The following is a 19,213-nucleotide window of genomic DNA, read 5'->3' as shown; positions in this document are numbered from 1 at the left end:
AAGCTTGTGGTTAAACAGGGGGATTTGGCAGGGGTGGTGTTTTGTGGGCCACAGTGGTCTGTCTCCATCACGGGCAGCCATCTTAAGACGCTTCCCAGGAAAAATAAATACCTGAGCGATGGAGATAAAACCTATCCTGCCCTCGTCCAATCACAGATCCCCTAGCGCCCGTGCCACCCTGCATGTGATGTGACACCTGCACCCGCCGCCGCCGCCCCTCACCCAACGCTAAAAACAAGGAGGGAGAATGGTAGAGGAGAAAGGAGAGATAGGCTAGGGGTGAGGCAGAGGGTAGGTGACAGGAAGGAGAGAGAATGGTAGAGGAGAAAGGAGAGATAGGCTAGGGGTGAGGCAGAGGGTAGGTGACAGGAAGTGAGGCACCACCATGGAGACAAGTTCACCACCTCACAGATTAAAACTGATATGGGCCAGGACCAATGAAATGACACGGACAGGTGGTCGAGACTGACCAATGACGCGACGCTCGGTTATGACCTGAAAAACACTCGTTGCTGCTCTTCCAACGACGGCGAACCTACAACCGGTCTAGATCCGATCCAGCTCCATTCCGTCGGTCACTTTGGGTTTCATAACTTTATGTCTCGGGCCCATGAATGCAGCAACAATGGGATGTTTTCGTAGGCCCGTGAATTCACAGCAGGGTGCAGACTCTAGAGATAACATCTTAGCCCTAAATGTGAGTTAGTTAAAGTGTCCTCAGTATCACTATAGGAAGAAGCAATCAGCGATCATCGCTTCAATCTCTGATATACGATCCAAACGCCAAATGGCACAAGTCTAGTCAGGCTGGCACCACAGAGTCACAGACAGACGGTAGCTCAGAGGATCCGCCAAGGAACTGGCATCTCAGTCTCTGTCTCTGTCGGTCTCTCTCATTTTACACCAGCCCAAAAACCTGATACAACTAACACCTCTACTGAACTCTGCTTGCTTGTGTGTGTGCGTGCGTGCATGTGTGTGTGCATGCGTGCATGTAAACAAATGTCTACCTGTATGTGCAATTGTGCATGCACATGCATGCATGCCGTTTGTGTACTGGCATGTGTATTAATAGGCCTGTATGTGTTTGGCAGCATATGTGCACAACTGCGCATGTATATCTACGGTACATGTGTGTGTAGGATTCGGTTGTACAAAACAATATTGATACTTGTTTGATATACAATGTTTTAATAATGAGTATATAAGACAATCCAATTCGGTTAACCCATTCAATCTCTGATGCTTTCCTAGATTGAATGGGTTAACCAAATTGCATTGTCTTAAACAACCGTGTAATTATTTTTTACTATTTAAAAATAGCAGATCTACAAGCTATGAGCTTATTTTAGAAAGATCTTAAAACCTTCAAATCTTTGAATATATAAATATATATTTAAAGCGAACATTGCGACTATCAAAAATATTTTGAGATGGAGGTCATAATCATTTTGGGGTTCCTTGACATGAAAATGTTTTGAGCACCACTGATATAGAAATGAAACTACACTAAACAAAACCGTTAGGATTAAGAAGACATGTTTAGAATCTGCCTCGGGTGTTAATGGGTAAAAGAAAAAAGATTTTCAACCCAAGGCTGCGAAGAGTATTAAAGTGTGGTATTAAAACCACTATTCCTCAACCTGCGGCTGGTACTTTTTTACTCTTTTTGTATATGAATTAATGAAATATGTATGGATTCAAAGAAAAGTATTAGGTAAATAACAATAGTGCTCAACATAACCATTATAAAAGTAATGGGTGAGAGTGAGTTGACTTCTTTATTATTGCTGGATATCCCAAACGTTTGATCATTTTAGAGAAATGTAAGAAATAATAAAAAGGTCAACACACTCTTGCCACTCCGAGTGTTGTTGATAAGAGGATATTGCTGGACTTTTTGAGGTATCAAGTGTATTTTTTTCTATAGTAGTATTGTTTCAAAGTTTATTGTGCTAGCCTACGGTGACAACCCATGTACGTGAGTGTTTTTTAGGCCAACATCAGGCCGACTGGAGGAAACTGGAGGAGCAGTAGTTTGAGGAGGAGGAGGAGACTGTAGTAAGAGGAGTCATAGGAGGAACAGGCTGCTGCATAGAGCACAGACTGACTGACTGACTGCCTGCTGGCACGCATGCACACACACACAGTCACACACACACACAACAGTCTCCTAGTACAGTTGGTTCCCCCAGATGGTACTGGCCACAGACATCAACACAAGTCTCCATATTGTCATAGTAATTAGCCGTCTGTACAGGGACAAAGCACACGGATGACCTCACCAGGAGGAGGTGCACACTATATAGGTATCGGCTCGGCTGATACATTTGCCAGTTACAGGTCACGTTTGACAAACTGTGTTAAAAAAAACGACCTACCCTTACGTGTGTGTGTGTGTGTGTGTGTGTGTGTGTGTGGTGTGTGTATTCATGCATGACTATATCTGTATGTAATAGTATGTGTATTGTATGGATGATTGTTTGTCTGAATGTGTGTGGGTGCGGTGCATGTCTGTGTTGTGTCTGATTTGTGCATGCAGGTGTGCACATGCGCGTGTAAGAGAGAGAGAGAGAGAGAGAGAGACCTGGTTTCTGACCCTGTCTTTCATGTGCACGGTACGGGACCGCACAGCCCGCTGAGCCGTGGTCATGGCTGGCACCACCACAGATGTCACAAGACACACCACGAGGAAAATGTGCATGTGCACACGCGCGCGCACACACACACACACACACACACACACACACACACACACACACACACACACAGAGAGAGAGAGAGAGAGGAAGAAAGACTGTAGAGATACACACAAGCAGGGAGCTTGACGGGCGTTTTAAACTTACAAACGAGTGAGACAAGGACATTCAGGACAGAGACTCAATACACAGTAAAGACAATACACAAGAACAGAGAGAGAGAGACTTTAGAAGTGTGGAAGATGCAGTGCACAGTAAAAATCCTTATGCTAATTTAATTCTCAGTTACACATTAAATTAACACTAACTGAGAATTAAATTAGCATAACACTCAGGATTTTACAGTATTGATAATGTAAATGTAACAAAAGAAACGCACACACGTTCGCGCACGCACCGATACTGGCTCTAATGTAGCCAACCTGACAGTAACTTGGAGGCTGTTCTGGCAGATTAATAATGATGGTATTGAGTTTGTGCTTGAAATGTACTGTAATTCTGCAAACTGTAAAACAATATTTCAATCAATCAATCAATCAATGGTATTGACGAGAGGATGTTCTAAACATGATGGTGGTGGTGGTACAACACCCAGTCAGCAGACTAGCCATGTGACAGACTGGTGTCAGTGGCGTGGTGGATTATGGGACCAGTAAGCCTATTATGGAGACAGAACGGGTGGGACCACCCAGCGTCCCCAGAAGACCACCACTACATTACGTACATAGAGTTAAAGTAACACTGAGGATTTCACTAAGTTTAGCCACTTAAGCTTTTATATATACTTCGTTGCACCGAACATTGATCCAGAGTTGTGCCATGCACAGTGAGTTTGTAGATTATTTTTAGACAGAATGCTTGCATATTTTTATTATTATTATTTTATTATTATATTTATATTTCATATAAATTATATTTTTGATGAATGTTTCTTATTCCATGTCCATTGTCCAATTGTTTACCATTCATGCGCGCATACACACACACACACACACTCACTTCTACCTCCCCCAGCACGCACACACACACACACACCATTACTACAGGCCCTCAAATTGAAAAACACACTGTATCCAGGCTAAAGGAGATGGACTGGACACACACACACAAATTGATAATATTAGTACCAAAGCAGGGTGCTTTAATGATCATGAGATTAAAGAATCTGTGTGTGTGTGTGTGTGTGTGGGGGGGGGGGGGGGGGGGAGGTAGAAGCGTGCGTGCGTAATCAGCAGCATCTGTTGCCTGCCTGGCCACAGGGCGATTAATTAGATTAAATTAATTTGTGAAAAACATGCATGAGGCGTGGGTTTGATCCCTCACGAAGAAACAACCCTCTAGCCCCCCCCGCACACACACACACACACACACACACACACACACACAATGAATCATGTCCTTCAAGTTTTCAACTCTAAGGAAGGTTATCCAACTACACACACAAACCACACCAAGACATTAGTTCTCTCCAACAATTTAACACAATAATGACCTATGCAAAACACACTCACAAACCACAATACAACACTGATTATTATTTCAATTACCGTAGTAGATCAATTGAGATAGACAAACATGACACCTCCCTAGTCCCTATACATTTAGTTTACCACAGCCCTCCACAGACCTGTACCCCTACATTTTTCACTCCCCACCCCCACCCAAATCTCTTAAAGTTAAAATAACCAATCTACAAGCTTGCAATGTGTTGTATATGAGTTTGCAGATCTTCTATTTTGTTCACCTGGTATAAGAATAGAGATGCTAGAGATGAAGAATCTTCTACAATTATAACCAAAGGTGGACTCTCACACGATTATCACACATTTCTCTCCTCGTACAATAACTTACTGTCCTCCTCGGCTACAACTTCCCCCCCCCCCCCCCCCCAAAAAAGTACTTAAGAAGAGGAAATAAGTGCGAGGTTTGGCGAACTTTTGGAGACACACGCGTGCACACGGCCCGACTCAAATTAATCCCAATTTGTCGACATCGGCGACGGGGAGGAGGAACTTTGTGGGGATTTCATACTTCATACCAGCTTTTGTCACCTCGGCGTGAATAGCCGGGGGCTGAAATAATTGTGTTTTTCATCCCAGAGGCCCACTCGTAGCTCACAAACCACTGGCCTACGTAATGTGTTCCAGGCTGTGGGGGTGGTGGTGGGGGGGGATTGTCTGAGAGAGTTAGAGGAAACGTGTGTCTGAGTACTCCATGTCTGACTATGTAAGGTGCGACTGTGTGTGATGCCACCTTGCAGTGTGTGTGTGCGCACGCGTGTGTGTCGGGGGGGGTCTGGCAGTGGAAATGACCTTAATGGAGTTGGAAGAGATCCACCATAGACAGACAGGAGAGGCAGAGGGAGAGAGGCAGTGTATCGCATAATGGGGCCATAAAAGCACGCAGTCAGGTGACAGTAACACAGGGAGCGGTTTTGTTTTGTTTCGCTTTAAACACCTTGTAAAGCGCTGAAATGCCTTGAGAAGCCATGGTTTCTCGAATCGACACTTATGTGAGAGTAGAGAGGAGACAAAGTACAACGGAGAGAGAGAGAGAAAGAAAGAGAGGATAGATAGAATACAATGGGGTAGGCCAAACTCCAAAGAGAGAGACGACTCGAAAAAGTGCCCCTCGGCACAGGTCTCCACCAGGCCAGGTCAGGTTGTGGCCTCCTGGTAGCGCTATAATAGGCCAATGTGAAAAGGGTGCCATTTCTTCTTACGCCTTGGATGGCAATTGGATGATTTGAGGCATTTTGTTCCAAAAATGTGTTTTGCAAAAATCCACCTGTTGGTGACGCAATAACAGGCCAATGTGAAAAGGGTGGGATATATTCCTCAGCCTAGTAGGAAAGTCTGTGAAAGATTTCACGTAAATTGCACGCTGCGTTCATGATTTGAGGCTTTTTGTTCAAAACAGGCCAATCTTGCAAAATTTGAAAGCCAATTCATACCAATTAGGATGGAATATGAAATATCGGACAGATCAGTCTTGAACACTTGACTATAGAGATACTTTGTAACGATTTGCGGGATTTTTGGACAGAATCTGGAGGAGCAATATAAAAAAAAAAAAAAAGCCTGCCTCCTGGTGAAGCTATAACAGGCCGTTCTGGAAAATGTGGGGCAAAGGTTCGTCGTTGGCATCCAGGGAGTGTGTGTGCAAAATTTGGTATCGACCAGGTTAACGGTGCCAGAGATTCGCTGTACACAGACAGACGGACGGACACGGATGGACGGAGTGCAAAACATACTCTCTCATCTCTCCCCATGCCTTCGGCCTAATGGAGACAAAAAAATCACACCTGTGTGAAGTGAGGGGCGCTAATATATTAAAGTCTAACTCATGTTGATTAGGTGATGTAATGGTGATGTAAAACATTATGACGTAAATGTTCCCTTCATTGTCAATGAGTTTACTAAAACTTTGAACTAAAGACAAACATTAACCCTGTGTATAGGAGGGGCTAGCTCCCCTCAAAAACAGACAAGAGGTGGTGTGAAAAGTGTATATCACTGTGTTAAATATATTCAGAAACGATACTTTCTTTGAATACTTACTTTGAATAAAACAGTCATAGACCAGAGAGAGTGTGTGTGTGTGTGTGTGTGTGTGTGTGTGTGTGTGTGTGTGTGTGTGTGTGTGTGTGTGTGTGTGTGCGTGTGTGTGTGTGTGTGTGTGTGTGTGTGTGTCTAAATCCCATAACAAAGCTTCATAGATGTGTGAACTTGGCCTTTGATTGATATGCAAACGCTCAGAGAATACACACTAATACATACGCATATTAACCCCTCTTCACACACACACACACACACACACACACACACACACACACAGGAGCCTGTCAGCACAATACCGCCAAATATAGCTGTCCAATCTTTTGACCCCTCAATTTACTCACCTTTTTGATAGTACGCCTATTTGAAGGAAGGGTGAAAGGCAAGGCTAGCATGCAATTTAGAGATACTGTGTAGTAATTTTTTGCCGCCCGCCATCCCTCCCTCCCTCTCTCTCCCCCTCCTCTCAATCGCCTCCTTTATTTCCCTCTCTCTCTCTCTCTCTCGCTGTCGTCCTCTTTTGATTATGCGATTGGCCTTGACAGAGGAACAAATAGGAGAGAAGAGGTAGCGTTTGACACTGTCGTTTTTCAATGACGAAAAGAGAGAGGGGGGAAAAAAATACAATCTAGCCGGGGCCAATAATTCGTCGGGGAAGGATTAGCCTCCAGCTCGAGGTTGGGGCCCCCAGATTAAGGCGAAGCCACGGCGCGCTGGGGATCTTGAATTTCATCATCTTTGGCGCTGCTGCACAATGGCGTATTCTCTCTCTCTCTCCCTCCCCTCCTCCCTTCTATTCTCTGCCAGCTCCTGATGATGAGGAGGTCAGGGCAACTCACCTCTCCTTTCCCTTCACCTCCTCCCTCCTGTATCCTTGTCCTCCGTATGCCTAGGCGTTCCTGCGCTCCGTTACCTGTCATATTAGCCTAGATAGCGGCATGACCTGAGCTAGATGACTGGTGTCTCTCTCTGCACAGAAGCAGTATGTTTACCAACATTGACACACTCACAAATATGCACAATGTACTCGTACTGTGTACACACACAGTCAGTCAGTCAGTCAGAGAGAGACACATACACACACAATACTGGGAGCAAGGATCAAAATAATTGACAAAACAAGTGAGACAGTATGCTGCTTTCCACAGCTCCTAGGGTAGACTGCCCTCTGGTGGTCTGATGGTGTAGTTCAGGGCCATAATAACAACATATATACACATACACACCCACACACACATACAGGTTTGCGCAACTATTTCTGAATAAAATATATTAAAGGGAAAGCAAAACAATGAATTGCAACTGCGATGTCACACTATATTGTAGTCATTTGCATTCATAACATGGAGCCAATTTACACAAGTACACAGTAAAATCCTTACGGGTCCATTTGCTTAAATGTATACAATCAGAGTTAAATGAACAGGATTTTTACTGCGTGTTGTGGTCAGGAGTGTTTTGATGAGTCTCACTTCAACTCCTTATTTTTTGCAGCTCTAAGGGCCGATTCATACTATTTTAGAGCCAAATAAAAGTCGGTTCGGCGCTGTAGAGCCTACTATGTGACGTCATTTGAGGTTCGGGGGGGGGGGGGGGGTACCGTCCTAAAGTCGCCTCTTCGGTACTACTGAAAATTTCTGATGAGCCGAAATTTCGGCAGTACAGCGCCGAAACAGCGGTAAAATAGGAGTATGAATCGGCCCTAACTCTGTCTCTCCATGTGTGTCTCCATCTCGCTCCGTTTCTCATTCTGTCCCTAGCTCCAATCTCCCCATCCTTCCCATGCTTTTTAGAGCCATCCCCAACTAGCAGTTTATCTTGGTTGTAACCATTAACTTCAGGGCGTGTGTCTTTAAAAGTAACTAGGGGGATTCCGTTGGCCATCGGTTCTGCAGTACCCATTATCTCAGTAGTTGGAGCCCAGATTTCATGTTTTTGAGGGGCGCCAGCCCCTCCTATACACAGGTTTGTCTTTAGTTCAATGTTTGTTTTGTAAACGCCATTGACAATGAAGGGAAAATGTACGTCATAATGTGCCTCATTAGATCATATTGTCTCTTTATTGTTAATGGCGTTTAATGTTTGTGTTGGCAGTTTGTTTTACATCACCATTACATCACCTAATCAACATGAGTTAGACTTTAATATATTAGCGCCCCTCCCTTCACACGGGTGTTCTTCTTGTTTCGAGGCTATATACAGCTTTTTTGTCCTGAACTCGTCACATTTGCCGTTGACAATGAAAGGAGAATTTACGTCATGTGTGTCTGAACAAAACGGCTTTTCGTGGTAACACAAACATTAAATGCCAATTGGCTGGGTTTCCTGAACGAATTTAGTGTAAGACTTGTATAGTGCCGCTCATGCTCAGATGCCCTCTAGGCCGCACTCAGAAGCCTGTGAACATAAGAGTCATAGACATTCCGTGCATAGATGCCACACAATGGTAGGCCTCAGGCCTGGTATGGTAGGCCTCAGGTCTGAAAAAAAATTAAGAGTAAAGAGAGCCTACCGTCAGCTGTCTAGCAATCCGAATATTATTACATTAAATTTCAGAATGGTAGACCTGAGGCCTGAGACCTACCATACACTAAATGTGTTCGGGAAACCCAGCCATTGACAATGAAAGGAAAATCTACGTCATATGTAGACGAGCAAATCGGCTATTTTGGCCAAAATGAGATGTATGTTGATAAGAGCGCCCGTCACTTCACACAGGTGTGATTTGTTATACGTGAACCCTGTTGTAAACAAGTGAAATGCTTTATCAGTGTGTCGTCCACAGTAACAGTCTTTGTATTGAGTTGTGCCTTCTTGTGAAATGTACCCATGCATTCTGCAAACTGTTAATAAATGCTTCAATCAATCAATCAGTACTTCGAAGTCATATTGATGATATCACAGATTCTCCAAATGATGGGGATGAAATAAAATGAACACAGACAGTTCACATGCAGTAATGAGATTTATGGATCCGACAGACTCCCTCGGGTCCTCAGCAATATATAATGAGGACTGTTTATGCATTGACGGTTTATGCATCGATAGATGCTAGAACCTACAGTGTTGCGCCGCCGATCCAATCCAATGTGGAGATCCTTCACTGTCATCAGCATATGCCAGTATATGGGCATTCACCCTTTTGTGCCCAAATGGAGCCGACTGATTTGTTTTCACCCGATGCCACGACCACACATCGAGGTTAGACAACACACTCCATATTTAGAGCGTAGCTGCATTGAGAACTCCTCATAAGGTTATGGCTGAGTTATAGTGACATGAGCGTGACGACGTGGTCCGCCCACCCCAACGCTCGCCGGCTGGTCCTCTTTCAAGGCAATTTTAATAAAGGATATAGAGTCCTATATGAGGCATTAAGCAGACATGTGTGTATTTAACAGCAACATGATCCAATCAGTCATCAAGGGCAGCTGGGTCTGTTCAGGTCTTTAACAGCATCATCCAATCACACATTATGGGCTTTAAGCAACTAGTAAATCCACTAGTTGACCTTGTTGGTACTAGTTGATAAGAAAGGAGAAAAATGCGTTTTTTCTCTCTATTTTTTCCTTTTTGTAGGCCTCAAGATCAGCTAGAATTCTAGATTATACTCACTAATGTACAAATGTACAAATATTATTTAAAAAAAATATATATATATTTTTTTTACATAATAGGCAGTTAAACAACTAGTCGACTAGTAAAAATCACTAGAAGTGAAAGCCCTAGCATGTGCATGCCTTTAGAAGCAACGCCCATTCAGACATGAGTCTATTAACCTGGACTTCTAAACATCTTTTCATCATCCTGTATTTTAATACAGAACGACTGCAAAATGGAACGGCTGGAAAAAGATGGTTGTGGTTTGGAGACTGACTCATTTGTGCTTTCAGTGCGGCAGTGGCTCAGGAAGTAGAGCTGGTGCCTGCGGGAGCCGGACGTTTCCAGGTTTGAACCCTGGCTCCAAGTGTCCTCGAGCAAGACACTGAAAATGCTCCAGATGAGCAGGTTGTGTGTGAATGTACAGTATATCGCATTATGTGCAACAGTGTTACTGTGTATGCGAATCATGGGTGAATGTGAAGTGTGTTCTTGAGTTGTCAGAAAGACTAGAAAGGGCATATGAAGGGCATATGAACCAGGTATTTACCAGGCATTTTCCCCAGTTATTCAATGTGTGACTGAGAGCTCCTGTTCTCTGGGTTCAGGAACAGATGAAAAACAAACACACAGCAGATGAACGACCTGGAATCCTGACAGGGAAAATAACCCATAACATCCCCTGCTTTCTCTGCTGTCCCTCCTCCTCTCAGCTGAGTGTGTGGAGGTGTAGGGTGACCTGCTCTCTCCTCTCCATTCCTGCTGTCAAGAGGCTTGGCAGGGCTTTGATCACTCTGTTATTAGTCAGGTATGCAGAACCTAGGAACTACTTTTCCCTCTCTCTCACACTCTCTTTCTCTCCCCTCACGCTGCCCCCCCACCCTCTTTCTATCATTCTTCCCTCTTCTAAACTTTTCCTCTGTCTGCCGTTTTTGTGAACTCTTTCTTTACCTCTCGTCTGTTTCTCTCAGTCTTTCCACACTCTCATATTTACCAGACCTCTCCCCCTCTTCTCTTTCTATCCCTCTGGCATTCTTTCTCACTCCATTTTCTCCCCTTCACTCCCCCCCCCCCCTCTGCTTGTCCTTCATCTCTCTCTTTCTGTTGTACTGTATGTGCCGAGTGTGTCTGACCTGCCTGTCTCGTTTGGTCAGTATATGTACTAGTAGGTGGAAACTTTCAAAAGAAATCCCAAAATGTTGTCAAATTATAAAGAAATGTAAATTGTCAAAACAGTCAAAAATAGGGGAATAGCATTGTCCAAAATAGCATATCTAGAAGCTTGCGTCACAGCAGGTCGCAATGCAACGTGCTGTGAGCTTGCAGACCACCATTCATCATATGACCACATAATATGTATGCATATGGTCATATGATGAATCTGTCATTGAATGAGTTAAGCTTTATATATTATATAAAGCTTAACTCATTCAATGACAGACTAAATCATTATTTAATTCACCCAGTGGCAGCAAGTTTTATGTTATTCTTATATGTTTATTCTTATAGTCACAGAATATTTATGTCCACTACGATCCGACCATTGATAATTACAGTGCTGTTTGCTGAGTGTTTGTGAATCAAGCGCAAGTCACGTGGTTTCCTTGTTCCTGGCAAGGAAGACAGTCAGTGAGTCAAACAGTGACTCATAGGTTAGTAAGGAGCGCTATCTAGCGTAAAACCATGGAAAACTAAATATGACCAGAATCTTGTCATTGGCAGTGTGGACCTCAAATATGACGATAAATATGGTCATTGGCAGGCAATGAGCTCATTAGTTAACTTCATGTCCATGACCCAAAAAAAAGCAATTCTCATATCCTGCCTCTCATGGCAGACAACTTCATTCAACACAGAAAATCACACAACTATTTGAGATGATTTACATTTTCCATGACTTTTACAAAATAAATGAAGAATTTCACAGTTTCAGAACGAGTACAATTTTATCCAACACACATTATGAAAGAGGTATTTTGATGCAGCTGCATTAAATGCTGGGATTATTACCCAACAACACAACCACCTAAAGAATTCCAAACGATTCCTGGCCATACAGGATGTGCGACTTCCCGGAGAATTCAAGGAACAAAGAATTAATTTGTCCAGTGTGCTCATATTCATTTTGACCTGTCCTGCTGTGGAATTGGCTGCCGGTAGCAGAGGAAAGAGCTTGTGAACAGAGTTTCCACTCTCCGGGCAGAGTGTGCGTCGCATGCGTGCGTGCGTGTGTCACGTGCGTGCATGCCTGCCTGCGTGAGTGCATGCTCGTGTGTGCGTGTGTTCTACAGAGGGAACAGATGGGCTGAACACTCATGGTTGGACATGAGCCAGGCTGCTGGTTGTGGTACTGGTCCAAATAGTACATCCATCCATCTATCCCATGCTGTCAGCATGCCTCAGTCTAACTCTCCCTATCCCATTTCCCCCACCTACCAACATATCTATCTACATACCTCGTCACCATTAACCCATCAGTCTGCATCACCACGTCTAAAGTGTAAGACAGAGAGTGTGTGTGTGTGTGTGTGTGTGTGTGTGTGTGTGTGTGTGTGTGTGTGTGTGTGTACGGACGCACACACACACACACACATATGTGTGCACATGTGTAAGTGTACTTTTCTGTCTGCAAGCAAGCCTAATTAAGGACTGTGAGTGACACATGCATGCCTACGCCTGTGTATAGCTAAAAATAAGACCATTGCTGCATGTTTTTTAAGTCGGTCTAGTTGTGTCTAATCATTTAAAATTAAACATCAAGTCGGGATCTTAGTATGGTGAATGAATGTGCATTTTTGTTATAAGTGAGCTGAAGTGTGCATGCTGCAAGATTCCCTACAACATACTTGTTGTCAGATCGCTCCAACAATCAAGCACACACACACACACACACACACACACACACACACACTTGTGTGTGTGTGTGTGTGTGTGTGTGTGTGTGTGGCAAACTTTGCATTTCAGTTGGGGTTTTTAACATGAGGGCTGACATCCAGAATTCCAGCATGACACACATGTGTAATAGCATAATATAACCACTTGGAGGAAGCACTTGCACACATAATCAAATAAGGCTTTCACTGAAAACATAAGAATAGCGAGCATAAGTGAGAGAGAAAAAAATAAGTATAAAGACAAAGTCAGTAGACAAATAAAGACATACATATGGGAAACTTGGTACTCACATTTTCAATAACAAATGTCCACTCTTTGTCTTCAAACTCTTCTGCATGTGGATCCTGCAGAAGACAACACCAGCATGTTAATGAAGAACAGCATTAACATTTACAGTATGTGGACTGCAAAGACAATCATGTAGACAGTAATGGAGATAGTCAGACAGCATTGCAAAGCACTCTGCTTTACTGTCTATGAGGGGACACAGTAATCGAGTCAGTAGGACATCAGTGTTTCATATCTCCCTTAATGCATCGCAACAGTAGTACAACTACATTCTGTAGCTAAATCCACTTTAGCATTACATTAGGAGACCTTGGAATTGAGTCCCCAATGCCAATACAGATTTCAAATGGGACGTTCGGGGGACAGCCTTACTCAACCTATATGTAACTGGTTTATTGAGTTTAAAGGCAATTTATTGATGGGTATCAATTGTGTTACAGTTTAAGAGCCATAAACGTCAAGACGTCTAATTGCCAATTATGTACCGGATGCCACGGACGACAAGACGTGATCCCTTGGGATTTTTTATATATATATATATATATATATACATCTTTTTTTTTTGAAAATTCCTCTAATCTGGTGTACCGGTGATGACATGCACATTACATGCATACTAGAATTACAAATTCTCTCTCTTTATAATGGGAGAATTGGCACTCAAAGCCTAAACTGGTGACCACCAGGTGGCGCTGAAGGTTGTCTTCAGTGATTTAGTAGCATCCATAAAAGAAGGCCTGTACTGTATATGCTCCACTCTGCTGAGCTCAGCTGCTTCCAAAACGACAGACCTGTATCGGAGGGCCCATCTAACCCCAGATGGAAGTAACAATGCTGGGGTGGTATATCATTTGAATGGGCCTCGTGGCTGCATAGGGGCAGCAGAAAGGCTGGGGTGGTTTATCATTAGAATGGGCCTCATGGCTGCATAGGGGCAGCAGAAAGGCTGGGGTGGTTTATCATTAGAATGGGCCTCATGGCTGCATAGGGGCAGCAGAAAGGCTGGGGTGGTTTATCATTTGAATGGGCCTCATGGCTGCATAGGGGCAGCAGAAAGGCTGGGGTGGTTTATCATTAGAATAGAGCACCGAAGTCTGACGTCACTTTCAGTAGAGGGCGTCAGTCCCCAGGTTCATGTATTTGTTTAGTTGCATTGAAATCCCCATTGAAGCGATTTTAGATCGCCTCATATAACAACTGTGTTTGAAAAATAAACATGTCACCCCGGCCGCTTCACTCATATGGATATGAGAATCAACTGACTGAGAGAAAACGCTAATGTTACTGCTGCTGAATTAGTTAGATTTTCGCTAGAAGCAGACTGTATCATATATGAGTGACTGACTGTTGCAAACGATACAGAGACACCTCCCTAACAATAACGCCGAGACAGCTTGTTTATTTTTGGACCACAACGCTTATAGTAGACGATATTAAGATCACCCCATGTTATTCTCCATAGAGAAATTACTTCCGCGAACCAGGGGAATCGTCGGGATGAGCGAGTTACGTCAGGACTTCGGTGCTCTACGGGCCTCATGGCTGCATAGGGGCAGCAGAAAGGCTGGGGTGGTTTATCATTAGAATGGGCCTCATGGCTGCATAGGGGCAGCAGAAAGGCTGGGGTGGTTTATCATTAGAATGGGCCTCGTGGCTGCATAGGGGCAGCAGAAAGGCTGGGGTGGTTTATCATTAGAATGGGCCTCATGGCTGCATAGGGGCAGCAGAAAGGCTGGGGTGCTTTAGGGGCTGTGTGCCCAATACAGACAGTGTCAGGTAAGTCAAAGTAATGTATCGAAATAGTCTCTCATGCTTTGTTGTGACCATTACTGTGAAACCAGCTTTTTGATTGTTTGATTGATTGATTGTGATTGATTGATTGAAATATTTATTAACAGTTTGCAGAATTACAGTACATTTCAAGCACAAACTCAATACAAAGACTGTTAACTGTGAGTGGACGACCCAATTAAGCATTACACTTGTTTACAACAGGGTCCACCATGTTCAATTCATCAAAACATTTAGAGACGTACAAATAGACACTTCTATATAGTTCTGAACAGGAGAGGAGAGCAGGAGAGGACAGTTTGTTATATTATAAGGGCCCTGGGCTGACAGGTCCTGGATTTGTTTTTGTTTCTTTCTTTATTTTTTATTTTATACTACTATTGGAAGGTTCATTGTGATATGTCATGCACAGCATAATTTGACCTGCTACATCCAATCTGTATCATCCTCAGAAATGAACAAGAGCACACTTGTTCATAGTGTCGTGTGGTTAAGATGCCGACTTCCAGAACCACCATTTTCCTTCCATTACAAACCATCAGCCCCGAGGTTGAGTTGGACAGAGAACCATCCATGCTCCTTTTACGAGATTTACAGACTAGGCTTTTTGAAGGAGCCATTTCTGCCTGTGTGAGCCTTTAACCCGTTTGATGGGCGGGTTCACCATGGGGGGTGTGTGTCACAAGGATTGACATATGGGAACACAGGTGCAACAAGCCAGGTTAATGGTTTGGAAGGTATGGGCACAACAGGCAAAGAGATCACACGGTTTTTACCGTATCATTTTATTCTTGCATAACGAAAACTGCTGTAATATAAGTATAATGTGTAATAAATGGGAACCTCACCCAACAGCAGTCAATGCCTGGACATTATATTATATACGCGTCACGTGGCAAAGTATAGTTTGAGCTTGCCACTACACTTTTTAAGTGGAACTTTCGCTCATTCAAAGTGGAGGAGGACTTTTCTAACGGAGATAGCAGGCCTTGTGGTTTGCAGGGTCATTGTGGTCTCGGGGACCAGCGGTGGTCCTCTGCTGTGTGGCTGCGCTCTGTCCAGAGTGGCTCCGAGTTACGCCTCGTCACACCACAGACTGAATGAGTTCCCTTGGAACAGGAAGCAGGGGTGTTCTCAGAATGAGGGACCGCGCTGAATGAATAAGCAGTGCGAGACTTTGGAATTGTGAACCAGGGACATTATTGTGTAACGTTTCTTTGAACGTTTTTGGTTGTTGTGAAGCACACTGCAGTTTCCAAGTGTATGAAAGGCTGTAAACAAATATCTTTGACTTCATACACATTTACATGACAAAATATTATCATCATTATAGCATGAGATAAAATATAATTATAGGACGTCATATAGTATTAGCACAATATAAATGTCTATGGGTTGAAAACCCCTTGACAAATCTCTGATCTACACCAGCATGGTACAGAATAGGAGCAGAATACCACCAACCTACAGTTAAGTATGAATGTCAGGCTAGCTGTGTATTTAAGGCATGGTCTGGGTCTGAGACAGTGAAACAGGTAACAGGACACTGGACACCCTGCCCCGTATGTCAGCAGACACTCTGCATGTGCAAGCTCACTGGCATGCAAACGCCACTCGTGAGGACCTTCCATTGACTACATTTACTCTTTCGACGATGACGTTCACAAACTGCGTTACAACTTGTGAGGACCTGGTTACCTCTTGTCTTTCATTCAGCACACTGTTACACTGTCTTTCATTCATGCACACCGTTACTGAACTTGTGAGGACCTTCTAGTGAGTGACTGTAATATATTTCTCTCACGTACACCGTTAATTTAGCTTAATCTACTTGTAACTTCGTTTACTTTGTTAAAAACATTTTCCCCCCCACCTTCCATGTGGAAGTCGTAGCACAAGGTCAGCCACAGAACAGTGACCCGGTGGGAGCTTGGGTTTCAGCAGGGCAGATACGGGACATGAAACCATGACCTCCATAGCACACTGCCAGAACCACCCTGTTGCACATTAACACACAAGGCCTCCCCGCGACACTGGGCGTAATTTGGGTGGTGAAACCCAACATGACATACCTTGAAGAGTGTAACGGTGATCTCTATGTTCTCTGGTACGGGCCACACCACCACGCCTCTGTACGGGTTCTTAATGCCTGGCTGCCAGCTGTGAGCCTGGAGGACAGGACAACATGGTCACAGTCAGACTGCAGTAGTAATGTTAGAATAGTAGCAGTTAAGCGGTAGTGATTGTAGTAGTAGTGATAGTATTATCCCATTTTGGGCGGGATCCCCTTTTGGTGTTAGCATTATGTTATGCTTAAGCTATTGAAAAATAGCAGATCTACAGGACGTCATAGCGCGCCACCGAGTGGCGCGTTACGAGCTTGTAGGTCTGCTATTTTTGAAGAATCGTGAAAAGTGACATGAAAGTGTTGGAGAACGACTGACATAGAAAAACATAGCTTTTTCAAGAAAACAGTCAGGATTTAGAAGAATCGTTCCCAGGTCAAAATGGGTTATTATAGTAATAGTATTTTTCAAACATTCTGAACATTGTTCCTGTGAAGGTGAGTGAATCCACGAACCTTGGAGGATTTCCGCCGACTCCTGCGAGTCCACACCACCACCAGCTTGTCTGGTTGCCTGGAAGAGAGGAGAGAGACAGTTAAGAGAAGGACCTGTACTCAAGGTCTGGAAGAGAGAAGATAAACAGTTAAGAGAAGGACCTGTACTCATGGTCTGGAAGAGATAATGAGAGAGAGTTAAGAGAAGGACCTGTACTCATGGTCTGGAAGAGAGGAGAGAGAGTTAAGAGAAGGACCTGTACTCATGGTCTGGAAGAGAGGAGAGAGAGAGTTAAGAGAAGGACCTGTACTCATAGTCTGGAAGAGAGGAGAGAGAGAGTTAAGAGAAGGACCTGTACTCATGGTCTGGAAGAGAGGAGAGAGAGAGTTAAGAGAAGGACCTGTACTCATAGTCTTGAAGAGAGGAGAGAGAGAGTTAAGAGAAGGACCTGTACTCATGGTCTGGAAGAGAGAAGATAAACAGTTAAGAGAAGGACCTGTACTCTGTCTGACGCTGGATCAAAAAAGGGTCACTAAAGCCATGTCCACAAGGTCACCGGGGTCTATCGTGTTAAATGTGTGTTTTTGTGGATATGCAAAACATGTAAAAATCAATTTGTAACACACGTTACACGCCCAATCAAACAAACCGAAAGAGCACATCACATGTTTTACGGTATTTAGAGGATAGGCCAGTGGTAATGTATAAAAATTGTATAAAAAAAAAATCCCTCAGAAATATTGTTTTTTTGGCCGAATAATGTCAGTGGCTAACATTGTGGTGCATCTCTAACGAGCACATGCTGTATGTTGGTCAGTGGTTCTTCAAACACATTTAATGAAAAATGTGATAAGAAGGAATAGTTTAGTTAATTAGTTCATAGTTAATCCTTTTCATATACACAATGTGTCTATCCAGCCTCGCCCTCTATACTATAGCTATGATGTATCATCAAAGCAGAGCTGTATGTATTGTACTGTATGTAACAGAAATCTGCTTTACAATCACTGATGATGTAGAGCCCAGGATCACATTAGATAATTGACACAGGGGTGAAAAATGGGTTACAAAATCGTGGGATATAAAAAAAAAGTATAAAGAAAAAGAAAATCACTGATGAGCCTGTTGGAAATTTAAACTAGCGTGCGCGCACACACCCACACAGTCCTGTGGTGGTGCAGTATGAATAAATAATGAAAGGTGGCGTACTGATGCATACACAACATACTGCATACAGCGGACTAACTTAACTTTGTACTGTGCTTGTGTTTTTTTCCCCAGGCAGAGTAGTTTAGGACGGTAACAGCTATGAATAAGCCAAGCAAAATGTTTGACACACACGCACACACAGATTTGTGAGACCACCCTCCAGTAGCATAATATGTGGAATATTGATATTTAGATATTATTATATTATATTAACTCTAAACCCATGTTTTTACTGCTCTACTACTATATTACAACAAAGACATAATTGCAACTTTCATGAAAGATTTGATACCAGAGTTTTACGAGAGATTCTTCTGAACATTATAGTGTTAGTTTGACCCATTCTGATACTAATTGACCGTATAAAAATGACTGAGAAACTTGTATGAGCATGTGTGTGTGTGTGTGTGTGTGTGTGTGTGTGTGTGTGTGTGTGTGTGTGTGCGCATAGAAGCTCAGGTAGGAAGGCTCCATCAATCACCACACAGTAGGAGAGCTGATACAATCCGTCAGATGTATGCATGACTGCACAACACACTGGAGTTTTGTGTGTGTGCGTGACTGTGCGTGTGCGTCTGTGCGTTGGCTCGAGGCCCGTTGGCTCGAGGGCCCT

At 43.5% G+C, this 19,213-nt stretch overlaps 1 protein-coding gene across 1 annotated transcript in view; it reads right to left on the bottom strand.

Annotated features, from left to right (window-relative positions):
• The window catches only part of ehbp1 (EH domain binding protein 1), a 191,363-nt gene that overhangs the window by 150,219 nt on the left and 21,931 nt on the right, over positions 1 to 19,213 (bottom strand). The window contains exons 3-5 of the mRNA XM_080782946.1: positions 17,412 to 17,469; positions 16,903 to 16,998; positions 13,042 to 13,095 (exon numbers count right to left, since the gene is read on the bottom strand). Of these exons, the coding sequence (XP_080639072.1) occupies positions 13,042 to 13,095; positions 16,903 to 16,998; positions 17,412 to 17,469 (208 nt within the window). The remainder of the gene's footprint in view (positions 1 to 13,041; positions 13,096 to 16,902; positions 16,999 to 17,411; positions 17,470 to 19,213) is intronic.

The sequence above is a fragment of the Protomyctophum bolini genome (genome assembly GCF_963924005.1).
Source record: "Protomyctophum bolini genome assembly, chromosome: 14".
In the NCBI taxonomy this organism is placed as follows: Eukaryota; Metazoa; Chordata; class Actinopteri; order Myctophiformes; family Myctophidae; genus Protomyctophum; species Protomyctophum bolini.
This window is presented reverse-complemented; position numbering and strand designations above follow the sequence as displayed.